Raw genomic sequence first — 26,355 nt, forward strand, 5'->3', positions numbered from 1 at the left:
AGACTCAGAATCATCATCTAGGACAACATTCCAGTACATAGTACTGAGAGAGATGTAAAAATCCATGTCCCATATCTCCATTTGTCCTCCAATTTGGCCAAAGGCATCTGATCACAAACTCTGGCACAGTTCCATGAATGACTGCAGCTCACTCAAGTAATAATATTCACGTTCGAGTTTTGACAGTGAATATTGTCAGGCTGCTGAACATTGGGTCGTCACAGCAGAGCCCAAATCTGTTCTTGTCAAAAGTCTTAGTCCTTTCATGATCTTAGACTTTCGCCCACAAAATGTAGTCAATTCACTTTATAATATATTCTGTGAAGCGCTTTGAGATGTCTTAAAGACATAATAATGCGCTATATAAAAATGCAAGGATTATTATGAAGGATTATATAGATTTAATGCAATTATCATAACATTTAAGATTGTGCATGGTGCATACTTCTGGAAAATTGTTAAATTTAGACTCAATTTAGATGCTGTTTTTCCAGCTTACTTTAGGAGCTGCAGAAAACTAACTTGCAAAATGAGACTGAATTAAAGTTTTTTTCCAAAATTCAGCAAGAACATTTATGGCCTTAGAGTTAAGACCATAAGAAATTTGGCGACTGAGATGCCTAAATGCATGTATCTGTAAAGCAATGTACTTTACCCCCTATCATAGGAGTAGCTTGGCCTCTGGGTTCTGCTTAGTGGACATAAACAGCCACCGGTACAACAATGTAACAAAACAATATGCATTTATATAATGTCCTTCACGTGGGATAGCATCTTGGAGCACTGCACAGTGATGGGTTAGACCCCAAGCAACATTTCCTGTGCAGCAAAACTGAACCAAAAGGCTAAAAATGCTCCAGCAATTTATTAGAGCCAGGAAGAGACAAATGAGAAAGAAAGGATACAGAGCGTGAGACAGACACATAGAATGAGAGACTACAAGGGAGAAAGAGCAAAATAAAGTTATCCAGATTGAGAATATGAAAAAAGATAATTGACTCTTGAAGTTTTTAGTTAGCACTATAAACAATTTGTTTGAGGACCAATGACCCAGAATGGTGCACGTCCCAATCAGTGCAGATCCAAATGCTCTCTACTGTAAGAGCAGTTAGCTGTCCCGGTCTATAATAATAGTACTCTTGCATTTGATACAGCACTTTTCACATCAAGAGGGCATATCAACATCTTTCACAGGATTTACTGTAAAGTACAATGACTGTAATTTGGATGTTGTATCACCCTACAAAATAAACACACAGCAATATCCCACAAATAGCCACAACGTAAATGAGTAATTGTATCTGGGGGTTTATTGTAATATATACATAAATAATAATATAATAATATATTGGCCTGAACAATGGGCGATACTCCCTTCATTGTTTGAATTGTGCCGTGGGATCTTTAATGTCCACCTGGATGGACAGTTAAGTCCTCGGTTTAACATCCTCTCCAAATGGAGGTACCTCCAACTCTCTCCCATCACTGCATTTGAGTTGCAGGCTAGACTGCGAGTTCGAAGTCCTAAAATGGGGCACTCTTTGAACAGCTAAGGGAGTTTCTCCTGGCCAACAAATTCTCCAAATAAAATTGGTCACTCACTTCATGACTGTTTGTGGACCATTGCTGTGCGCAAACTGGCTGCTGCGCTTCGCCCACAAATACAGTCAATCCAGTTTACAGTACAGCCTGTGATTGCTTTGAGATGTCTCATCGATGTGGTAAGACTCTATATCAAATGCAAGAATTATTATAACTGAACCACTCCTTCTGATTCAGGCTCAGAATACCACCTCCTGTGCCAGGCTGACGTGAAAGCTCCCTCATCTAAAGTCATCAAAACAAAAATCACTCATCTCATTGCTGTTGTTAAGACATTGCCACTGCAATCTTGACTAAATAATTGTCACTGCAAGTCAAAAGTGACTCATGTTTGAAGCTCTTTGAGATGTTTTAATGCAATATGTGGTCATAACTGGCAACGTTATTAAAAATAAAGTAAAATCATTAAGTAACAGTTTATTTTATTGCAGTGTCCTTGTAAATACAGTAGGTCAGGCAACAGATTGAAAAGCACAGCACTTCCCACTAGTCTGTTTAATGCATAGCACCACCCTCAGTGTCCATCTGCTATAAGTACTTCCTTGGGCAACCTGCAAATTTTTATCCTTGGAAAGGGACATGGAACGGATATAGACCAACTCCGAATGCAATTCTCAAATATCATTTTCTCCAAAGGAATTTTATTAAGAAAACATGAGAAAGCACAATACAGAAGCACTTAGAATGTGTATAAAATGATCCATTGGGTTCTGTAACACATAGCCTCTAGGTGGTTAGTGTGAGATTTTTCTTGGAAGAATTTTGTAATTCTCACGAGGTTTGGAAATAATATTTCATGAAAATGTATTTCATATCTCGATTTCCTCTAGGAATGTTTCTTTAATAAAACATACAAAAGAGCTTGCATCAAAAGCCAAAACACTGACTCTTCAACTCTCCAGCTACTGTATTTCTGCTCTGAGAGGAACCCTGCTTGTATGATCGATAGGTAGCTGCTTGATCGTGAGAACCTACTATTGAAAACAGCTTCCCTATTAACACACAGTGCCAGATCTGACCCAGAGCTGACAGAGACCCTGCTTTACAGAAGATAATTTAGTGGGTATCAAAAACAATTTCATGAGAGAGAAAGAGAGAGAGCACAGAGCAAGAGGACAGAGACAGAGATAGAGAGAGCAAGCAAGCAAGAAAGAAAGCAAGAGGACAAGGTGGTGGGAGCTGCAATTTTCCTTGCATCAACATCACACAAAACAATCTCCAATTTTATCCTAGGGATTGTCAACCAGGATATTCCCCCTTGAGAGAAGCTCCCTTCTCTTTTCTAATAGTATCATGTTTAACATCCACCCACACATGTAGACAGGACCTTAGTTTAACATCTCATCAAAAAAAAGGGCAACTCCAATAATATGGCGCTCCCCCAATACTGCTTTGAAATATTAGCTCAGACTGAGCCCAACTCACGATGTAGGACTTGAATCAAAGGATAGTTATTAAGGAGTCCTGTAGCTCAGTGATTAGAGCACTCGCTTTGCAAGTGAAAGACCTGAGTTCAATTCCAGGCAGGGCGAAACCTTGGGCAAGTTTCCTTACTCCACACAGAGCCTAATAATAATCCCTCCAAAAAAACAAAACAATAATAAATTGGTAATTTTCAATCTACGACTGTTTGTGGGACACTGCTGTGCGCAATTGGCTGCCGCGTTCGCCCACAAATATACAGTCAATTCACTTTACAGTATATTCTGTGAAGCGCTTTGGGACATCTAGAAGACGTGAAAAGCGCTATATCAAATGCAAGGATTATTATTATTATTAGATTATTAAGGAGAGCTCAAAGTGAATTTCTATAATGGTTGAATCCCGAATGAGAGCTCAGCTTGGGGGATAGGGGAACACAGGCTACGGTCAACTGGCTGGTTTGTGCTGATGCAGAGAAGCAGGAAATCTGGTGAGGTCAGGAATTACGACGCACATTTCAGTCTGTGCCAAGGTAACCCTGGGTACAATGTCTGGAGGGGGAGGGAAGTACATAACTGTGCAATTATGTACTCCAGCGTTGGAAGTAGAAGTAGTCGTCATCTGCTTCACAAAGGTTTTTACATTTCTCTCTCACTGAGCAAGTGGTGACAGCCTGTAGTGATCTGGTGCCCAGTGCAACAGACAACTGCACTGGTGTCTTAACAGTGCATCTTTCATCACATTGATAATTACAGGAGACCTCAGCGAGAGAACATGCAGGAAGTGAAACAGATACACCGGTCATCACTGTTGTCTGATGGAGACCACATGTCATGACATTTCAATTAGACACATGGAACATTAATCCAACAGCAAAACAGAAATAATTTAAAAGTACACAAACAGCATAGTACTTTTGTCTCACTTCCCAAGGGTTTACATCCTGTAGTATTGGTTAGCGTGCTCACAACCCAAACTGGAGGACCCGGATTCGATTTCCGGGTGGGGAGAAACCTTAGGCAAGTTTCCTTACTCCACACACCTCTGTTTACCTTGCAGCAAGTAGGAATCCAGTTGTTAGTCAATTGGCGGATCGCTTTCCAGGGGTAATAATCCCTCACCCACCAAAATCCACGACTGTTTGTGGGACAATGCTGGGCGCAATTGGCTGCCGCGTTTTGCCCACAAATACATAGTCAATCCACTTTACAATATAATCTGTGAAGTGCTTTGAAACATCTCAACAGCATGATAAGGTGCTGTATCAAATGCAATAATTATTATTAACCCCATCCTTTGATGCCAGTCTTTTTCCTTTTCCCCCCCTCACACCTTTTCTTCCTCTGTCTCTTTCCCAGATGCATACCATGCCCACCCCATGAGCAAATGATTAAATAATGAATTAGGATTAACTCAATTAATAAATAAAGCACAAATAATTAATTATTAAATAAGAATCAAATTTCATTCAGAGTGGATAACGGTCATGAGCCCTGCACTAATTAGGTGTGGCTGTGTGTTGTTCATCTTAACTTGCAAATTAATGGGTATAGAATGAGTAATGTTTGTCATAAAATACCCACAGGCACAGCAATTCAACGGAATATCGGAATCGAGCCTGCCCGAACACTGCTGATGACACTGCAGACCGTCATCAGCCTGGCTCACTGGTCATGACTTGGGAGGGATGCACAATCGCTGGAGGCAGGGAATCCTCCCATTCAGCTCCTGCTAAAACTGCAAGCCAAAGCCCTAATGGGTAGACTGGATATACAGTGGGAAAGCTTGCCAGACAGTGATATCCATGGCAAACTATACGGTTTTAGCTGGTTAACAATTTAAAGCCACCACCGATTCCATTCTTGGTTCCCTGGCAAGAAGCAATCGAGCACAACCCAGTGGAAATGCCCTTTCAAATGTTCTTTCTGCATCTATCATCTCCTCTCCTAAGCGCTCTCCTCTTTCTCTTCCCTCCCTTTCCCCTGGAGTGAGGGATGCACTCTGCCCTGCCTGTGGGTATTTTATAACAACAAAATATTTATTCTGTCCCATTTGTGAATGAACCTCACAAAGAATCAGCGCAGGACTTGTAACCAATATCCATTCTGAATAGAATTATTTCAGGTTTAAATATTTATGCTCCAAAAGGTAAACAAAATCACCTAAGAAAATGAGGATCTCTGTGAAGAAGTTGTTGAAATCAATTTCCTTTGTGCAGGCTCCTATCATAAAGCAATAACAGCCGTAGTAGTTCTCATTCCACAAATCAAGGTTTCCATGGCTTCAGACTCACTTTGTGCTGGAATTCGAGAGATGACTGTTGCAAAGCTTTCTGCCTGGCTTTAAGCCAATATTCCTTCCTCATTCCAATGAAAATAAATGTTGGAATAATAATATTTACACTACTGTAAAAGGGAAGGGAGTTTCTGAGCCAGGCCGACACCTAATTCAGAATAGTTCGAAACATTCCGAAATAAAGATACTAATAATCGTTGCATTTGATATAGCACCTTATCATGTCTTCGAAACATCTCAAAGCACTGCACAGAATATACTGTAAAGTAAATTGACTATATATTTGATGGGTGAAACATGGCAGTCAATTGTGTACAGGAGTGTCCCACAAACAGACCAAATTATTATATATATTTTTGAAGGGATTATTACTCCTGGAAAAGTGATCCGCCAATCGACTAACAACTGGGTTCCTACTTATTGCTAGGTAAACAGGGGTGTGTGGCGTAAGGAAACTTGCCTAATGTTTCATGCTGCCCGGGAATCAAACCCAGATCCTCTGGCTTGTGAGGCGAGAGCTCTAATCACTAAGCTACAGGAGTCTATAGGAAGATAAGAGTAGAAGGAAGAAAACAGATGAGAAATTGGATTGAGAACAAGTTTTTAGAAGATCCAACTTTTAGTTGAAACAATACAGCAATTTCAGTGGTAGAGTTAAATCAACTTAGATACCTAAAGTTTAATTACCTCATTAGCATTTTTCTGCAGTGTCTCTGTAGATCTGCTGGTAGACCAAGAATTAAATGAACCTTGCTTTCTCAACTCTCATTCTATCTGATCATAATGCCCTTCCTCCAATCAACTGAACATTTAACACTGGCTTTGTGAATCAGTAGAAGATGCCAGAAGGCAACATCAAGCTGTCTGACTGAATGCCAGCAAAGAACACCAGCAAAGACAGCTGCCTGAAATCTCCCGAAGCCATACATGCTCGGAGGCCAGACAATTCTTAGCAAGACTGTAACTGTAAAAATATTCAATTTTAAAATTACATCTAGAAAGTTACTGCTTGAACATTTGAAGAGAGAACATTGGGGGAGCCTCATCCTGTAATATTCCTTCAATGTAACCTTTTTTTGAAATAGTTCATCTACTTTCTTCTTTCGCCCTAAACATTATATATTTTTAAAAATCACTCGTCAAACTAATGCCAATTAATGTACTTTGCCTGAAACATAGTAATAATAAACCATAAATCTAATGCAGAAATATAAGAAACCAGGAGGAGGCCATTCAGACCACTGAGCCTGCCATCAGTTTATTCTGCCAATGCTTCAGTCTTTCACAAATACCGCTGAACAGCTTATCTATTCAATTATGTGTCCAACGCTCTTTTCAATATTCCTATTGATTCCTCTTCTACAGCTTTCTTGGGCAGAGCCTTTCACATTTTCACAACCCTTTTGTGACGATATAATAAATAATAATAATAAACATTGCATTTCACATAGTGCTTTTCATGTCTTCTAGATGTCTCAAAGCGCTTCACAGAATATACTGTAAAGTGAATTGACTATATATATTTGTGGGCGAAACGCGGCAGCCAATTGCCCACAGCAGTGTCCCACAAACAGTTGTGGATTGAAGTGACCAATTTATTATTGTATTGTTTTCTTGACGGATTATTATCAGGCATGTGGAGAAAGGAAACTTGTCCAAGGTTTCGCCCTGTCAGAAATCAAACCCAGGTCTCTCGCTTGAGAGGTAAGTGCTCTAACCACTGAGCTACAGGACTCCACCGTATGCTTCCTGACCTCAGTTCTAACTGTCTTGGTTCTGACTTTAATGGATTACCTCTTGTACTAGATCCCTCTACCAGAAGGAAGAGTCGTTCACTATGTAACCTGTCAATTCCTTTCAGAATTTTAAATACCTTTAATTATTTTAACTGGAGAGGGTGCAAAGGAGATTCACAAGGATGATCCCAGAACTGAGAGGCTATACCTATCAGGAAACGCTGAACATGCTTGGATTCTTTTCTCTTGAAAAGAGGAGGGTAAGGGGTGACCTGATAGAGGTGTTTAAAATTATGAAAGGTTTTGATAGGGTAGACATAGGGAAGATGTTTCCACTTGTGGGGAGACCAAAACCAGGGGCCATCAATATTAAATAGTCACAAATAGATCAAATAGGGAAGTCAGAAGAAATTTATTTTGACAGAGAGTAGTGGGAATGTGGAACATGCTATCACAAGGAGTTGTTGAGGCAAATAGCACAGATGTATTTAAGGGGAAGCTAGATAGGTACATGAGGGAGAAAAGAATAGAAGGTTATGCTTGCAGGCTTCGTTGAGAAAGGGCAGGAGGAGGCTCATGTGGAGCATAAACACCGGCATAGACCAGTTGGGCCGAATGGCCTGTTTCTGTGCTGTATATTCTAATGTATTCTAAATAATAAATAGCACTTATAATGGCAAAACACCTCAAAGCACTTTACAACAATGATTGTAAAACGGAGTGATTGTGTATTTTGAGGTATGCACAACAACAAATTTATGCACAGCAATGTCCCACAAACAGCCAAGAGGTGAATGACTAATTTTATTTGGGGGATTGTTGGCTAAGACACTGGGAAAAACTCCCTTCTCTTTTTGAATAGTACCACGGAATCTTTAACATCCACCTGAACAGGCAGATGGGATCTCAGTTTAATGACTCAACTAAAGAATGGCACCTCTGACAATGCTGCCTGAATGTCAGACTGGACTGTGAGGCTAAAATCTACTTGATAAGCATTAGCTTGTACTCCGAGGCCAAAGATAGGCCTGATAACCAGGCCCTGCTCCCCATTGCATTTTTACTTGTGCATGTGCCTATTCTTTCACACACACACAAGTTTCATAAGAAAAATTAAATGGTAAAATTACACAGAATGATACAGCATGAAAACACGTCTTTCAACCCAAATAGCCCATGTTTACACTCAACATGAGCCTCCACAACTCCTATTCCACTCTCTCACCCCCTTTATTCACTTCTCCCTCACGTATGCATCCTAAATACAGTGGAAGCCGGTTCATACATTGGAAGAAGTTGGGATGTCATCCTGACGTGAAAGGGGCTATACAAATGTAATTTGTTGTTAAGTCAGACACATTGGGCTGGCCGTTGTGTCCAGTTTAAGTGGAGTCCAATGTTAACCAAAGTTTCACTATATATTAATCACATTGGGATGGCATGACAGCAGGTGGAGATTTTGTGTGCGATGACATTCTTCCACGCACACAGGTCCCTACATTTTAACAAGTATTAATGTGCTTCACATGTTGGGATCCTGGATTAGAATTCTGGTCAACAGCAATTCTCAATTCGAGGCCAAAGAGATGTGATCTGTCAACAAAGAGATCAGTAGACATTCCTTGTACAAGAACAGACTTCTGCCAACAAAAGTTTCAAATACTTTCAGCTGCTGTACAAAACATAGAGGATTATCTCCTCCCTTCAAACTGCACATCCAGTCACTAGGGATTCAACACACTTGAATAGAAGAATGGGATGGAAGAGCCTAGAACTGGGATCCTGACACTGATAAATACATTCAGCATCACACAAGAGTGAATGACAATGAATAAAAGAGAGAGAGACTTGGAGACACACAGAGAGAAAGAAGAAAACAGACAGAAACAACAACAACCTGCACTTATACCCCGCCTTGCACGCGGGGTAGCATCTCAGAACGCTTAACAGTGGCAGAGCCTGACTCCGAGCCGGGGGAGGGCGGATGTGGCTGTAAGCACAGTTGAAGAGGAAGGTTTTCAGGCGGGACTTGAAAAAGGGAGAGAGGGGGCAAGCGGTGGGATTGAGGGAGAGTGTTCCAGAATTCCGGGTGTAGTGGCTGAAAGCATGACCTCTGATGGTGGGACCATTTCCCCCCTGCTCGGGTCCCGACCCAACTGTCCAGCGCCTTGGGACGTCCTCCCGACGTGAAAAGCGCTCTATAAATGTAATCTTGATGTTGTTGTTGTACGAGGCACGAGCAGGAGGCTGGTGCCAGTCGAGCGGAGGCGCCGAGTGGTGGATTGGGGAGTGAGGAGGTGGGAGAGGTACGGAGGTGCCAGAGGTGGAAGTGATTTGAACACAAGTGTGAGGATTCTGAAGTCAATCCATTCGATGATTGGGAGCCAGTGGAGCCTGGCCAGAACTGGTGAGATGTGGGTACGGAGGTCAGTATGCAGGCAGCAGAGTTCTGAGTGAGCTGGATGTTTTGAATAGTGGAGCTGGGGAGACTGTTGAGGAGTGTATTGGAGTAATCCAGGCAGGAGGTGACAAATGCATGCCCGGGGGGGTTCAACTGCATTTGGGATAAGGTATGGTCAGAGGTGGGCAATGTGGTGGAGGTGGAAGAAGGCGGTCCTGGTAAGGGACTGGATGTGGGGAGGAAGGAGCTGGGGGTCAAACCGGACACCTGGAACAAGATCAGTAAGAAAGAAAAAGCAAGATCCAGGGAGAGAAAAACACACACAGACATACACAGAGAGCCGGAGCCAGGGAGAGAGAAAGACAGAGCGAGCAAGAGAAAGAGAGAGCACGCGAGACACCACATAAAAGGGAGACCGGCCAAAAGATAAAGCAAAGGAATTTTTAAAATTCTTAGTAATTATTTTTCTAAGAAGTTAGCTCTCTTTTGGCAGACAACGGAGGTGTGGGATTTCTGGAAAAACAAAAGAGGGATCCCTGCGGCATTTGTGAGCTCAGAAATAAATGCTTTCAAGTACATGTTGTATCGAGTTCTCCAGTTCATTTACATTATGTAAATTAAAGGGGGAAAAAAAGGATAAAGAATGAGGAAAGACCATGTGTGGCACCAAGCCCACTGTCTCCTCACATGAGGCACATCAGTCCCAACACAGACTCCCCCCAATTTAATTGTCTCAAAGAAACAGTTATACATCAAACTTCAAAAGAGGAAACCTCTGGCAAATGTATGCTCAACCCACTCAAGTAAACCAGCAAATCTCTGGCCTCTGAGTAAGGGTTTATTGGTGTCCAAACCGGGATGTTCGATGGTGTGTGTTTTTTTTAAACATGGAGTGATTGCTGAATGGAGGTTGTTGTTTCAACAGATTTGACTTTATTATTTCGCCAGCTGTGGTTTTACAGATAATTCATGCACTGTGCCAGCAGCAAAAGAGCTGGGATGTTGTGCAACGTCAATGGTGTAGGTCTGGGAAGTCCAACCTTTTGGCTCCTGAGGGCCAGGTGCCGGATTTCAGAAATGTCCACAGGCCACATAAGCAATATTTTTGTGTTTTCCATTCCAGAGATGTAATCCGTAAGAATCGTATAGAAATCCTATATTTTAAATTGTGTAACTATTATTAATTTCACGATATTTTAGTTACAATGCAAACCTTAAATAGGCAATGTAAAAACTTCAAAACAATATTACACTTATTGCATCTGGCCTGCGAGCCATCCCCTGGGCCGAATGCGGCCCGTGGGCTGCGAGTTGGACCATCCTGGTCGAGATCATAACTTTCAGTGCTGTTCTTAAATGACCACAATTTTGACTGCATTTGCTGTTCCTTCTTGCCATTCATTTCCTATATCCACTTGAGGGGGGTGGGGGGAGATAATAATAATCCTTGCATTTGAATCCTAGCAACTTTCACATCGGGAGGATGTTTCAAAGCGCATCACAGGATACACTGTGAAGTGGATTGAATTGTATTTTGTCGGCACCATGGCAGCCAATTTGCACAGTGTAAAATCATAATTATAGCCAATGAAGTGAATGACCAATTTTATCTGGGGGTTTGCTGAGAAACAAACAAGAGAGAGAGAGAGGTGAAGCTCCCTTCTCTTTTTGAATGTGCCATGGGATCTTTAATGTCCATCTGAACAGGCAGACGGGACCTCGGTTTAATATCTCATCCAAAAGATAGCACTTCCAACAATGCAGCCCCCAGCAATATGTTGGAGTATCATCCTAAACCAAGCTCAGAGTCCTGGTGTGGAGCTTAAATCCACAATTTTCTTGCTCAAAAATGAGAAGAAAATTTATTGTTCTCTCATCCCCTGGCACTTGCTAATTTTGTACTTTTGCTATTAGTTTGCCTCCCACAATCCACATTAATAGGCTGCTACATCTATACTGAAATCCTACGAGACTTAGGTAAAAAGATTTGGAATGCATCCCACCTCAATCCTCGCCAATGAAAACATTTAGCTCCAACAGTCTTTCCTCAATTTTTAACCCTTTTATATCAGGCATCCTGCTGCACTATGCACTATATAAACCAATGCTGACATTGCCAAATAATGAAGCTGGATGCAGAGGGTGACTTAACTTCTGGCTAGGTTTTCTTTAAAAATCGATTGGCTTTATTGTTATTTAGGAATCGATAATTGGTATAACTGAAAAGTTCCCATACTATATATGTAGAATGAACATCTAATGGTGCTGGTTATTTAGTTACTGGCTCAACAGCACCTGAAAGTGATACCACTGGCAAACTCTCATTGTAAAAAAAGGCATCAGAACTCCCAAGTTTTTGGTGTCACCATTGCAGATCATCCAAAACTCTGCAGCTCGTGTCCTCTCACGTACCAGGCTCCGTAACCCCATCACTCCCACCCTCGTCCGACTCCACTGGCTCCCCATCTCACAGAGGATCGAGTTCAAGATCCTCTTCCTCACCTTTAAGACCATCCATGGCCTTGCCCCCTCCTACCTCTCTGACCTGCTGACTCCCTACGAGCCTGCCCGCTCCCTCTGTTCATCAGGTTCTGGCCTGCTGCATGTCTCCCGCCCGACCCACCCGACCATCGGTGGCCGGGCTTTCAGCCTCTTTGCCCCACACCCTGGAACTCCTTCCCACGGTCCCTTCGCCTCACTTCCTCCTTTACCTCCTTCAAGGTCAGTCTCAAGACCTTTCTCTTCGACCGTGCCTTTGGTCTCCCTCCCACATCTCTGCCTTCCCTCACCCTACACTACCCCTCCCCCATGCTCGGGCCCCGACACCTGACTGTCCAGCGCCTTGGGACGTCCTCCCAACGTGAAAGGCGCTCTATAAATGTAATTTTGTTGTTGTTGTTGTTAACAACAACTCGCATTTATATAGCACCCTTCACATGAGCAGTGTTACGGAATGCTTAACAGCGATATAACTTGATGCCGAGCCAGAAAGGGGAGGGCAGGTGGCGAGAGGCACAGTCAAAGAGGAAAGTCTTCAGGTGTGATTTGAAGACAGGCAGAGAGAGGGCCAAGATAGAGTGATTGAGACAGAGAATTCCAGAGATTTGGGGCATAGCAGCTGAAAGCACGGCAGCCATTTTTGGAGTAGAGAGGACGAGGGATGTGCAGCAGATACATGCCAGCTGAGCAAAGGAGGTGAAGTTCCATTTTGGGGAAATCCATTTTGCATAGCTTGGTAACAAATACTTCCAGTCAGCTGCTGCGCTTACACTTACACAGAACAGATACCAGCAGAGAATCCAACACGATGAGATACACCGGCTCTCTGTGCTAGATGTTGTCAAGGATTGGTACGTTAGTGAGTTTCAAAACAGGCACTAGGGATAGTGTTCTCTCAATCCAAAGTCTTGTCATTGACGCTAATAGAAATCGGCCTTTGTAAAATCGCAGTTCACCATTACAAAGAAACGCACATACAGACAATGATGCAGTCTCAGTGACTTACCTGTGACTGGGGCTTCAATATCCAGCATGGTCTTCTCCTGACGAAGAATGGATGCTCCTTCTGTTATAATCCTCATAGCGACAGTCTCATCCACCCGGCCTTCCTTGGTAAGGTGAGCCTTGAGAACATCCACACGAGGCTTCCCATCGTGATCAAAAACCTCCTTAATAGTAAGCCGGTGGTTTGGAGGAAAGGGGACAGCTGTAATGAAGGAAAACAATCATTATCCGATGCCATGAGAAAGAACCCAACTCAGATTTGATACTGTCTCTTTAGTCTTAAACACACATACTACTTAAATTGGAGATATAATTTCAAAATACTTTTACAATATTTAATCACAGAGAACTGGGCTCAAGCAGGAAAATGGGATTAGATTAGGTGCTTTCTGTGGAGAAAACCACCAGTGCAGACTTGATGGTCCAAATGAACTAGTTTACCTGCTGAACCACTCAGTAATTCAAACTTGTTTAATTACTTTAAGTTGGCTTCCTAAAGCTTGCTGGGTCAACTCATCTCAAAAGGTTGGCTAGGACTTTGAGCTCGGCATAAAATGGTGTCTCATGTTAATTAAAACTAAACTACCAGTGAAATCCCAACACCCTTTGAGGACCCTAAATTAATTATGTAGGTTTCTATACGTTCAACCACTTTTTGACTTAAGCCCAGGCACACATAAACATCCACCTGACAACCACCCACCAAAGCCCACAACACTGAAGTACATCCAAGTCGAACATTGTACAAATACTGCAGCCAGCTATTGAATATCAATGCTTCCAGAGACCTGCAACTCTTAAGCAAATACTGTCTGTAGAAGAGAAGCATGGAATTGGCAAGTAGATAATAATTTCAACATAGTTAATAGAAGATGACTGATGGTAGATAAGTAGAGACGGCAACAGTTAGGGGATGCAATCCTGGTGCTTGTTCTGAATCCCAAGATTTCGGAGGTTTAATACCCCAAATCCCAGGATGCTAAATTTTGCCTCATAAAAATGCCAGGGAAGTCAGCCAACAATGCAGGCGCTGAGCCAGTCACTGACTCATCTCCCTCCCCATCTACCTCAGCAACACAGCAGCCTGACAAGGGACTGACCAAGACAAGGAAGAGAAGGGGATTAGTGATGGGCAGATTTATTTGTGAGTAGAGGAAGAGGCACATATGGAAAGAGCGACAGAAAACAAGTCATTGGGACATAGAGAGAGCGACAAACACAGTATATAAAAGAGGGAGAGAGATACACAGGAGAGACACTGACAGAAAGCGAGAAACAAAATGACAGAAGGTGACCAAATGGGAATTGTATGGAATTGAGCTGACCAGAATCCAACATGGTATTTGAAAAGTTTGGAACTCAGAACTATAATTGTGTGGTCATTTAATGCTCATGGCATGTGTGCAAGCAGAATTGATGGAAACCACTAAGGTTGTAGTCACTGTAAGTATGAAACAGAGGCTCTTTAAATCCCCCTAATTAAAATCATACTCAACGGTTCCTGGTTATATAAAAATCAACCCCACAATGCTGTACAATACAATACACAGAAATTAAAATCTGTCAGCAGGGAGCTGGGGCTAGATCAAAGGTCTACCCATTTCTGATAGAAATGGGACAGGAGAGAAAGGGAAAGCTTGCAGGAGAGGAGGAATGCTCCATTCTCTCTGCTCACCTCCAGTAGTAGGACACAGCTCAAATACTAACTCATGCTCAATCACAGTTCAACAACTTCATCCAAGGCCAGTCAAAGTGATGAAAGAATACAAAGAGCAGGAGGAAGGATGCTAGGACATAGTAGCAAGTGCACGTGCAGCCGAGTGAATCAGCAGTCAGTTTTAATCTTGTATAAAGAATCACTTTCAGGTATTCATCCAGCAAATGCAGCCAACTGTACAATTGCAAAACCTCCTGCTCAAATATTGCACCCCAGTATGAGGAAGACAGGCATTGATCATACCCATCCACTCCTGGCTTTGGCATCTCAGCACTTTCGCTTCCAAAGCTTCTTGAAAGAAGACAGTAGCCCCATACCCACAGACTTCAGAGCTATCTTATCTCAGCTGCATCACAACCTTAATCCACAAACGATTGAAACATTTGAATTGACGAAAGAATATGAAGACTTTCTGAACCGGTATGAGATCTATACCAGCAAAATGCGAAAATGGGATCAGGGGAAGACAGTGATGTTCTGAATCCTTTACATTGATCTGGTTGAACTCTTTCTATTATTCAGCAGGACACGCCATACCAACAACTTGGAACAGTGTATATATAATCTTGGGAAGATGTGTCCATTATTCTTTGCCGTTGGTCATTCAAATTATGCAAAATGGACGCCACTGAACCATCCCATTTTGCTCAATATGGAGAATACACAACCAGCCGTAAGAGAAATCTTGGACAGTCGTGCTTTAATTGTCAGGCGCAATTCCTTTGCAGATATCCAGTTGATCTCACACCTGAGCAAACCGTGAATGCTGAAGCAGCATCGTGACTAACTGGGATTGCTACATTTAGTCAGTATATTTTCAGCAATAAAGCCCTGGATGATTAAATGATCAATGTGCTTCACGATAGTTGGGCATCTTTTGTCTAAAGCAGATATGGACAAAAATAAGGAAGTTGGCCAAGAAAGAAAGTGCTTTTGAACATCACGAGATAACTCGGACTTCAAAAAATGAATCAGCGTTATACGACTACAATATTTTGCACACAAAACACACAGTCACTACACTTTATAGTATATTCTGTGAAGCGCTTTAAGACATCTCGAAGGTGTGATAAGGCATTGTATCAAATTCAAGGATTATTATTATTACTACTACAATGGATCCCTTCGCAGAGAATTCATGTGATGATAATCTCTACTGCATATCAACAGGTTGTGTTATGTCTAAGGATGTAAGCGACGAACTGACTAACTGATGAGAAAGGTCAGAAATAGTAGGAGGAGTTTCACAAAGGATGCTTTACAGATTCTTTTCGTTTTGAGTAACCTATTCCTTATCAGAGGGTGAAGAATTTTGCTTCAGCAGCAGTAACTGTAAAGTTGGAAATAAACGATCGGCGAATTCAGGATTTGCAGGGGATAACAGATTTATTTGGACAACTGCTGCATCTTGCAACTGTTTATGGAAGTGGACCTATTGAACGTTTTCAGCTTTCCATTGACACCAGTGCCACTATCTCTAGCTCAGATTGATGGCGCCATGATCGAAACAGGCAATTCTAAGGTCATGGCGAAAATGGAAGCCAAAATCACAAGCAAATCACCTGTGTCTACTGATGTTTGCATCTTGGATGCCATGTTCCTGACGCAATTCTTGACAAATTTGCGAGTAACATTTGGTGGTGTTGCCAGAAAAGCAGGATAGATACACTTTGTCTGTGATACATACAAGAATCTATCAATAAAGAAAATCAAAAGAAACAAACGAGGCCCCATAATCAATGAGTTGAATGTTTCTGAACCTAAACAAAGCCAACCTAAAGATTTTCATAACACCCTACATTCAGGAGCTTTCAATATGTCATTATTGTTGTTTCTAACTGATGAACGGCAAAATGCCATATGTACATCAATATATATGATCAGAGGTGTACATAGGTCTTGACAAAATAGTTTACCTTTTCTACATACAAGAGGGTATTATGATTCGAGAAGACTCAACTGTGTACATGAAGAGGCTGATACCAGGATAGTGCTCCACTTGTTTAATGTGACAAGGATCCTTGAGATACAAAATATAGTTCTGCACTGTTATGATACTGATCAGCTGTGCATCTCTTGCAAAAGAGATGGACAAGTAAAGCATTTGATTAAGAAACAATGCAACAAGTGGAAACAAAAAATGTCACTTTCCATCACAGTGATCTGGGAGGTGCTGACCAAAGAATAATAAACATTCCCACCAATTCTGGGGCAAGACCTTCAGCAGTATCTGGAAAAAATATGTGCACTTTCCTTCCGGGCTTCTAAAGGTCATTTTTCTTGTTTTGGACACACCCTCATTTTTCTATGTAAGATCCTAACTTCACAGAGTATCGGCCTGGCTCAGTATTAGCACTCTCACCTCTGAGTCTGAAAGTTGTGGGTTCGAGCCCCACGTCAGGACTTGAAATCACACTGTCTAAGCTGACAATGCAATGCTGGAGTTTGTTTTGCATTGTCAGAGGTGTTGTCTTTTGAATGATGTTAAACTGAGGTCCCATCTACTTGTTCAGGTAAATGTTAAAGATTCCATGGAACTATTCGAAAAGAGAAGGGAATTTCTCCTGATGTTCTCACTAAACAAAGGGCAGTGACTGATCACCAGTCAGACTTGGCAGTCAAGCCGAGGACCTGTTCGATTGGAGGGTTGTCTCCCTGCTTTGGATTGTGTGATAGGCTCTATTTCTGTGGTTACCATTATCATTGAGGTTGTGTTTGTCTTAGGATCTTATTGCCTTCAGTTTTGGGGGCGGAGAGTGCAAGGAGTTAATTAGCCAGGCTTGGTGACTTAACCAAGACAATGTCAAAGGTCCATCATCTGGCATTTTTCCCAAACCAAATCTATACAGTTATATGTGTGTTTTCTGTGGATCGTGTGCGTGTGTAGATGGTGTATGTGTGTGCAGGGGAATGTGTGAGGTGTGTGAGTGAGTGTGTCTCTCTCTCCCGTTTCACTTGCGTACACTCCTCTCCAGGTAGAAACACAAGGGAGAAAGACTAAAACTGGCAGAAACTCATGGGTTGTCCTCCCAGTTTTGTTCACTTCCTGGTCTCTCTTGGGAGTCCCATAACGTGGTGGTCAGAGCACTTGTCTTGCAAGTAAGAGGACCCGGGTTCGATTCCCGGGCAGGGCAAAACCTTAGGCAAGTTTCCTTACGACTCCACACACCTCTGTTTACCTAGCAGTAAACAGGAACCTGGTTTTTAGTTGATTGACGGATCGCTTTCCGGGAGTAATAATCCCTCCCCTCCAAAAATGAGTAATTTAGTCACTCAATCCACGACTGTTTGTTGGACACTGTGGTGCACAATTGGCTGCCATGTTTCATCCACAAAATACAGTCAATTCACTTTACAGTATATTATGTGAATTGCTTTGAGACATCTCAACAATGTAATAAGGTGCTATATCAAATGCAAGGAGTATTATATTATTATAACAAACAAAATTGGTCACTCACTCCATGACTGTTTATGAGACATTGCTGTATGCAACAAGCTGCCAAGTTTTGCCCACAAATATACACTTTTCAGTATATCCTGTAATACACTTTGATATGTCTCAATGACATGATAAGGTGCTACAGCAAATGTAAGGATTATTATTAGTTAAACATAAACCTCAACTGAGCTGCATTATCTGAAAGCAAAATGTGTGTGATTTGTACATTCAGAAGCCAGCTGCAGGCCTTTCTCTATCCACTGTTCACCTTAGGTCTAAATTTGATGACTTAAATCTGTGTAGCCAGCAACAATTGTATTAGGTAGTCTTCAATTTCCAATCTTAATTACATCTTTAATGCAGAGCAACTGACATCAACATGTTTTCTGAAGACCTGTCAGGTATGAAAAGTTTAATAATAAGCTGAAGTTAAAATTACTTTGTTCGTTTGCAATACACCTTCAAACCTAACTGCAGTGTAGCTGCAGAGAAACTGATCTAGGACTACTATGTGAGATGAACAACGAGCATTGACATTGAGTTCATTTGTGACATTGGAAACTTGGGAGCTCAAAGTAATAGCAATTCAGAAGAAAATAGTCTTGAAGGAGCAGGTTTAATCATCCTGAGTTTTTTGGCAAGCAGCATATCTCTGAGCACAATACTCATACCCAATTACTTAACGAGGAAAATACTGCAACCTGCATAACCCCCTTTCCTGCAGCTCAAAAAGACGAGAGACAGCAAAGCCAAACCAAGGAAAGTTTTCTTCAGCATGGATCACTCTCTATCTGATGGCATAAGCACGGACAATCCACTCTTTGCGCACACACCCCCTACAGTGGTTACAATTTTAACACAATTCTGTTCCATTTAAAAGATGGTTCCAGCATTACTATGTTTCCATTTCAGAAGAATACATCAGCAGTGGTCAGATCATCCCACTTTACAAGAAAGCTTGTAAAGCTACTAGAGTGCTCATCACAAGAGCACAGAAATGAAAGGATTCCCTTTGAACAGTACTGTGATCACTGTTCATCCTACACTTTGAACCTTGAGTCGTCGGCTTATTATTGAAGATCATCACCACTGCAATTAAGAAAGCTGTTTCTGGGAACAGATAACACACCAACTAGCCTGACTGACAGCCAGGACCAGGACTCCCATTTGATCCTCATACCCATCACCACCTAATTCAAAATCAAAATGCATATATTAAAAAGAAAACCACATAATAACCTGCATCACAAGACTAGTTTGGATGAAGAAGATCCTTTTTGACCTAACTGATCTAATTCCATCTGTTCCAGAACAGATGGAATTCAAGATCCTCACACTCACCCATGAATCACTTCATGCCGGAGCACCTCCCCATCTCTCCAATCTGCCCACACCCCACTCATCTACTTGCCTTAGCCAGTTCCTGCCTTCGAGTTGTCCCATCACATCTTCAGCCATCGGCAGGCGTGCTTTCAGCCACTACGTTTGAACTTCCGGAATTTCATGCCTCAAACCCTGTGCCTCTGTACAGTTGCAGCTTCAGCAGTGATTTAAGGTGCCTCACAATTCCATGAGTATGGACACCCGTTTGTACCTCTTCCATCTCCTTCTTTTATTGATATGAATGGATATGGCATGACCATGCAATTTGACCATGTGAGTCTTGGCATCGTGTAGAACTTCCCACACCAGTGGCCATTATTCACGTGTGAGCCCAGCTAGTTGAGAGAGCACCATACATGCACTTGATCTACTCAACATCCACCTCCAGCACAGATCTCTGAATAGTGACAGGATGGATCCGGCCAGTATTCCAGTCCCTAACCAAGAACGCCCAGTTCAAATGTAGCTGTCCAACTACTAACTCGACCACTTATCAGTTAACTTGAAGTTATAACTGTACGGATGCACTGAATGGTGCCTTTACCCACTCAAACCATAAGGGAGGGACCCTCGGAGAAGCATTATTATGAATTAGAAACCTGATCCCCAAATAAATCTCTGACTTTCAAATTCACACTTTTAGAAGTGACAGAGTGATTATGAAAATCAGGGTTTTTCATTTTAGTTGGTACTACAACAACAAGATTCCATTTATAGACTGCCTTTCACGTCGGGAGGACGTCCCAAAGCGCTAGACAGTTGGGTCAGGATCCAAGCAGTGGGAAAATGGTAAGGGTGAGGGGAGGGAAGGGAGGGAGCGAGGAGGGGGAAAATGGTAAGGGTGAGGGGAGGGAAGGGAGGGAGCGAGGAAGGGGGAAATGGTCAGGGTGAGGGGAGGGGAGGTGAGGGGGCGAGGAAGGGGTAGAGAGTCGAGAGGGGAGCTGAAGGCACGGTCAAAGAGAAAGGTCTTGAGATCGGCCTTGAAGGAGGAAAGGGAGGAAGCGGCGAAGGCACTGGGGGATAGAGTTCCAGAGCCTACGGTCTGAGAGGCTGAAGGCCTGGCCACCGATGGTAGGGCAGTTGGGGCGGGGGATGTGGAGCAGACCGGAGCCAGAGGAATGGAGGGTACGGACAGGTAGATAGGGGGATAGTAGGTCGGAGAGAGCAAGGCCGTGAATGGCCTTGTAGGCGAGGATGAGGAGGGGATGAGAAGTACTAGATGTACTTAAGACACTTACACATGGACAATTTTATATCCTTACTAACAAAAAATGAATTTCATGGAAAATGACTTAGGCTGCAGAATGATAATGAGCAATAACATTTTATTTCCACAAACCCCTTTTTTAAATTGATTAAAGCTTGACAGTAGCCAAATCTGAAATATTAAAACATATTCATCCAAGATACGGTGCAAATACCATTTAGTGTGGGAGATTCCGCAATAAGATCCAATTTGCTAATAATTACTAGCATTTGATTCCATAATGTATACTGAATTATCTGTGCTCAGGTTCTAAACCTTCACCCTACCACCCTGCTAACTGAAACGTTAAGCACTGGCGGGTATTTATCATATGGACTGAATAAGTTTACAAATCTGTCCTTTGTCAAAATGGCAAATATAATCAGACTAAATACAACGATACAGCGGAATGGCTTTCCTTCTCAGCTGCTCCTTCCGACAACAATCAAAACTTGCATTCATAAAGTGCCTTTCATGTCAGGAGGATGTCCCAAGGCCAACCACAGAATGTGCACTGTGAAGCTAAATTTTTCCCTCCCATTCCAGCCTCATTAGTACACTTGACATTTTCCTTTTCTATACAATACTCACACTTAAAACTGCACTTTATCACATCAAAAAATAATCCCTCCAAAACAAAATAATAAATTGGTTCAAGCGTTTCACAAAGTTTTATTGTGAAGTGTAGTGACTCTGTATTTGTAGATTAAAAAAGCAGCCAATTTGGGGACAGCAATGTCCCACAATCACCCATGAAGTGAATAAACATTTGTTTTTAAAAATCTTGGGGAGTATTATTCAAGACACTGGGAGAAACTCCCTTCTGTTTGCAAGTACTGCCAAGGGATATTCAATGTTCAGACTATTCAGATGAGATGTGTGCATCAACAATAAAGTTTTCATGGGACATCTGTTACAGGGAGGCACAGCAATACTCAGCTCATTACGGAAGCAGTTAACTATAGTTTAGCAAGGAATGTAACAATGTCAGTTCCTGGTAATGTGACCAGAAGGATTCATTAAACAGCCCATAAAATCTTAAAATGGCAATTAAAGTAGGAAATAGCATTTTAGTTGACAAATATACATTACAATATTAGACCAGACATCTTCAGTGTGTGGCTAGTTTAGCAATGGCCTCCTTCTCTGCTTAACTTTCTATGAAATAACCGATTTTTGCTTACATTCAACAGGTATTTAAGACCATCACACATGACGCCAGACTAATGGTTCCTTGGGATAGGTTATGCAGCTGGTCAGTTGCAGGATCTTGTAAATGAAAACAACTTCACTTTGACTAAAACAATAACTGGTATGTTAGTCAATGTTGTGTGCGTGTCCTCAAGAAGCCTCTATTCTACACTTTGGATGATGGATAACTGACAGGTGAGCATAGACAGCGCAGGGGGAGATTCCTGATTACCCCACACACACCTTCCAAGGCCCAGGTGAAGACCCCCCCACACACACATACACGCACCTTCTCTCTCTCTGAGGCCCATGGTAAGATCTAATCCACCAAGGTGCTGTTTTTCCTTTTACACAAGTCATTTCTGTGCTCATCTCTAAATGCAGGATCTGGCTGGTCTCTACATCACAACTACGATTTACTGTCTCTACAACAAATTCTAAATATCTAGTAAGCATGAACGCATTTCTAGATTAAAAAGAACAGATGCTTAGATTTCCAAGATAATATTGTATCTTATCTAATTTATTGTACTATTTCACAGGTTCACCTGCAGCTTACCTCTCCATAGGATGGCATGGAGTGGACTTCAATCATCTTCTAGAAAATGAAAGCTGAGTGGATATGCTACCAAGAGACCAAAGCACAACGGGGAGCTCAATAACACTGGCACTTCAACTCAGGGGAAAGATTATTATTTCACTCAAGGCTCAATTTATCTGATACTCCATGTTATGGGAACAACAGAGTACATGCTGGGATTCCTGTATGCAAATTCAGCTTGTTGCTTTGATTTGTAAAACTGACAATTGTTGTCCATTAGATGTAATTTAGCAAAGCCTATCTGTTCTAATCTCTGAGAATTGGCAGCTACCTGAAATGCATGAAGAATTTTTATTTGGGGGATTGTTGGCTAGGACACCAGGAAAAACTCCCTTCTCATTTCGAATAGTGTCATGGAAGCATTAACATCCACCTGAACAGGCAAACAGGTCCTCAGTTCAGCACCTTATATGAAGGATGGCATCCCCAGCTCTGCAATAGAGTGTCAGTCTAAACACTGAATTCAATGTCTTGAAATGGGGCTTGAACCTACAACATTCTGCCTCAGCAGTGAGAAGTACTAACAATCCTAATACCTCGAGTTCCAGCAGCCAAGAAACATCTGCCTGAGCCAACCCATTGTAAAGGGGTGGGCAGCCATGCAAATCTTTCTGGTTGGTAATGAAGCAATCCTCAGTAAGTGTAGTCATTTAATATCTACCCTCATCCTCACCTACAAGGCCATTCACGGCCTTGCTCCCTCCTACCTCTCCAACCTACTATCCCCCTACCTACCTGCCCGTACCCTCCGTTCCTCTGGCTCCGGTCTGCTCCACGTCCCCCGCCCCAACCGCCCTACTATCGGTGGTCGGGCCTTCAGCCTCTCAGCCCCGAGGCTCTGGAACTCCATCCCCCAGTGCCTTCGCCTTGCTTCCTCCCTTTCCTCCTTCAAGGCCGGTCTCAAAACCTTGCTCTTTGACCGTGCCTTCAGCTCCCCTCTCGACTCTCTTCCTCCTCCTCGCTCCCTCCCTTCCCTCCCCTCACCCTGACCATTTCCCCCTCCTCTCTCCCTCCCTTCCCTCCCCTCACCCTGACCATTTCCCCCCTGCTCGGGTCATGACCCAACTGTGCAGCGCCTTGGGACGTCCTCCTGACGTGAAAGGCGCTCTATAAATGGAATCTTGTTGTTGTTGTTGTTGTTGTACACATAGCCACAACTTACCATGCAATACACCAGGTTATAAAACAAGTTTGTTAAACTTTACACTGGTTATTTAAAGGAGTAATGAGCTGTATGCAATTGCTAAACTGATTGCAACACTTTATTACTATGCCAGTATCTAAATTAGGAAGGAATGAGTACTGGAGTCTGTCTGTGTTGGTAATCCCTTCAAAGAGAATAGTATAGCAGGCAAAGAACTCACTACAACAACAACTTCACGTGGGTAGCATCTTGAAGTGCTTAACAATAGTGGAGTTTGATGCTGAGCCAGAGAGTGGGGAGAGGGGAGAAGGTGATCGTAGCCCTGGTCGAAGAGGAAGGTCTTCAGGTGCGATCTGAAGATGAGCAAGGTGGAGGGATTGAGGCAGGGAGTTCCAGAGTTTTAGGGCATAGGTGCTGAAAGCCCGGCAACCAATTGTGGAATGGAGGGGACGAGGACGAGGGATGTGCAGGAGGCCGGAGCTGGCTGAGTGAAGGGGTAGGTAGATGAGTGGGGTGCAATTCATCTCACTAGTCAATGCTATTCATCCGTTCAGTGCTCAAATCAAGTTATTCCAGAATGTCCACTGCATCTGCATTATTGAACTTGTACTTCACAAACCCTGATGATAGCAGGTACTACAGCCCAAAATAAAACAACAACAGAAGCAAACTTACTAGTCTCCATACCTTCCCCCTTTTTTAAAAAAAATGAATCGGCAACCTAAAATAACATGCAACTTCCAGAAATTCAGGTCACGAAATGAAGCAACTTTAGAATGTAAAGCATTTCCCTCAGATTTTTTTGAACAAAAACCTCAGTTGGGAGACTTGCTGGGTAAACCTAGACACTGAGGCCTGTCAAGAACGAGTAAAGACAGCTCCAGTAATTGGATTCTTATTCTATTTCTGCACTATAAAAGCTAATCAACCATGAGCCAAGGAGGCCAAGGGTGTGAGGCATGACAACAGATCAAAACAAAAAAAAGTACCAAGATCCAGTTAGGTCAGTAAAGCCCACTAGCTAAACAGCTAATCCCATGCTCCAACTTCTAGATGAAATGCAGCACCTTTCGGAAGCTTCATCTATTCCTGAAGCAGTCTGAAAGAATGATAAAACATCTGCTTGAGAAAACAAACCAGGCACTAGAGAATTCACAGAGTACAAGAAGCAAATATTCACATGGAGCAAATTTTATTTTGCAGAAATCTTTTGAGAACTTTGATTTAAAATATTGCAAAGTGCACTTCGTAATCCACCATCACACATTTTCCCATCCCATTTCCTCAATTGTTTCGGTTCCAGCTAACAATTATATTGTGAGCAATGCATCTCAACAATACAATTTACATTTAGATAGCACCTTTCATATCGGGGGGACACCTCAAAGGGTTCCTAAAACAAGCCATAAAAGTGCTTTTGGATAAGCCTACATTAACTGCAATTGTTGTCAAAGTGGCACAAAAGCTTAAAATGCAATTTGGAAACTTAAATGGGCCATTTTCCAAAAGTCAGCGCAATAAAAAAAATCCCCAAAACGTACCACATTATTTCTGCACCATTACATACTGCATTGAATCCCACCCGTTTATGTACATCTCAGCTTGGTTGAGCACAAGACTTGGGATTAGAACTTTTATGGGTCCACTCGTCCCTTCGTTCTTTTGAGATTGATTAAATTAGTACTATAACTAAAAAACATCCTGAGCGGGTGAAGAAAAGAAGAAAAAACATATTGGGAAGGTACGTGTCGCCAGCCTATCTGACTGCTCAAGCAAAGTGGAGCTGTGTTGAATAACCTTATATAACTCTGAATGTGCCCTGTAACCCACAGCCCAAATGGGAAGGGCCTTCCTCACCCACCACCTCTCCTCCCTCATCCACCTCAGTGGGACCAGCCTTGCCTGGTTCGAGTTCTACCTAAAAAACTGCCTTCACTTTGTCTCTTCAAGCGGTTTCTTCTTCTGCCCCCGCTCGGTCACCTGTGGCCTACCCCAGGGCTTCATCCTTGGCCCCCTCCTCTCCCTCATGTCGATGCTCCCTCTTGGCAATGTCATCTGCAGCCATGGGGTAAACTTCCACGTGTATGGATGAGACACAAATCTGCTTCTCCTCTTCCAGCTGCGGCGCCAGGTCCGCTGATGTTCTCTCGGCTTGTCTGGCAGACATCAAGGCCTGGATGAGCGCAAACATCTTGCAACGAAATGTTGACAAAAGCCATACTCCTTGGCTCCCGTCAACATCTTCTGTTCTGTGGCTCTGACCTCCTCAACCCCCCTCCCCCGTCCTGTCCCTCAGCTTCACCGAACCAGTACGCAAACTGGGCGTCAGGTTCGAGCCACAGCTGTCCTTTCTTTGCCTCATTCAGTCCCCTGACCAGGAGCGCCTCCTTCCACCTTCCACACATTGCCCGCCTCCTAACAGAACAATTTCAAGATCCTTACACTCATATTCAAATCTCTTCATTCCCTGATACCTCCCTACCTCTCCGACCTGCTTACTACCCAACCCACTACCTCCACTCGAATAGCTCCAACCTCCAACATGTCCCTCATGCCCTCCGTTCCACTACTGTCAAGCGCTCTGGGTTGCCACCCTGTATATGAGATGCTATATAAATGCAAGTTAATAATCCTTAATCCTTGCATTTGATATAGCTCCTTATCACGTCTT

The 26,355-nt window shown here is 42.6% G+C and overlaps 1 protein-coding gene across 1 annotated transcript in view; it reads right to left on the reverse strand.

Moving 5' to 3' along the window:
* LOC103177620 (serine/threonine-protein phosphatase 2B catalytic subunit alpha isoform) overlaps positions 1 to 13,166 on the reverse strand; it is a gene marked incomplete at its 5' end in the record, with an annotated part of 123,867 nt that extends 110,701 nt beyond the window's left edge. The window contains one exon of the mRNA XM_042344241.1: positions 12,962 to 13,166. Within this exon, the coding sequence (XP_042200175.1) occupies positions 12,962 to 13,166 (205 nt within the window). The remainder of the gene's footprint in view (positions 1 to 12,961) is intronic.
* Between the last annotated feature and the right edge of the window lie 13,189 nt (positions 13,167 to 26,355).

This window comes from Callorhinchus milii, unplaced genomic scaffold (genome assembly GCF_018977255.1).
Source record: "Callorhinchus milii isolate IMCB2004 unplaced genomic scaffold, IMCB_Cmil_1.0 Scaffold1, whole genome shotgun sequence".
In the NCBI taxonomy this organism is placed as follows: domain Eukaryota; kingdom Metazoa; phylum Chordata; class Chondrichthyes; order Chimaeriformes; family Callorhinchidae; genus Callorhinchus; species Callorhinchus milii.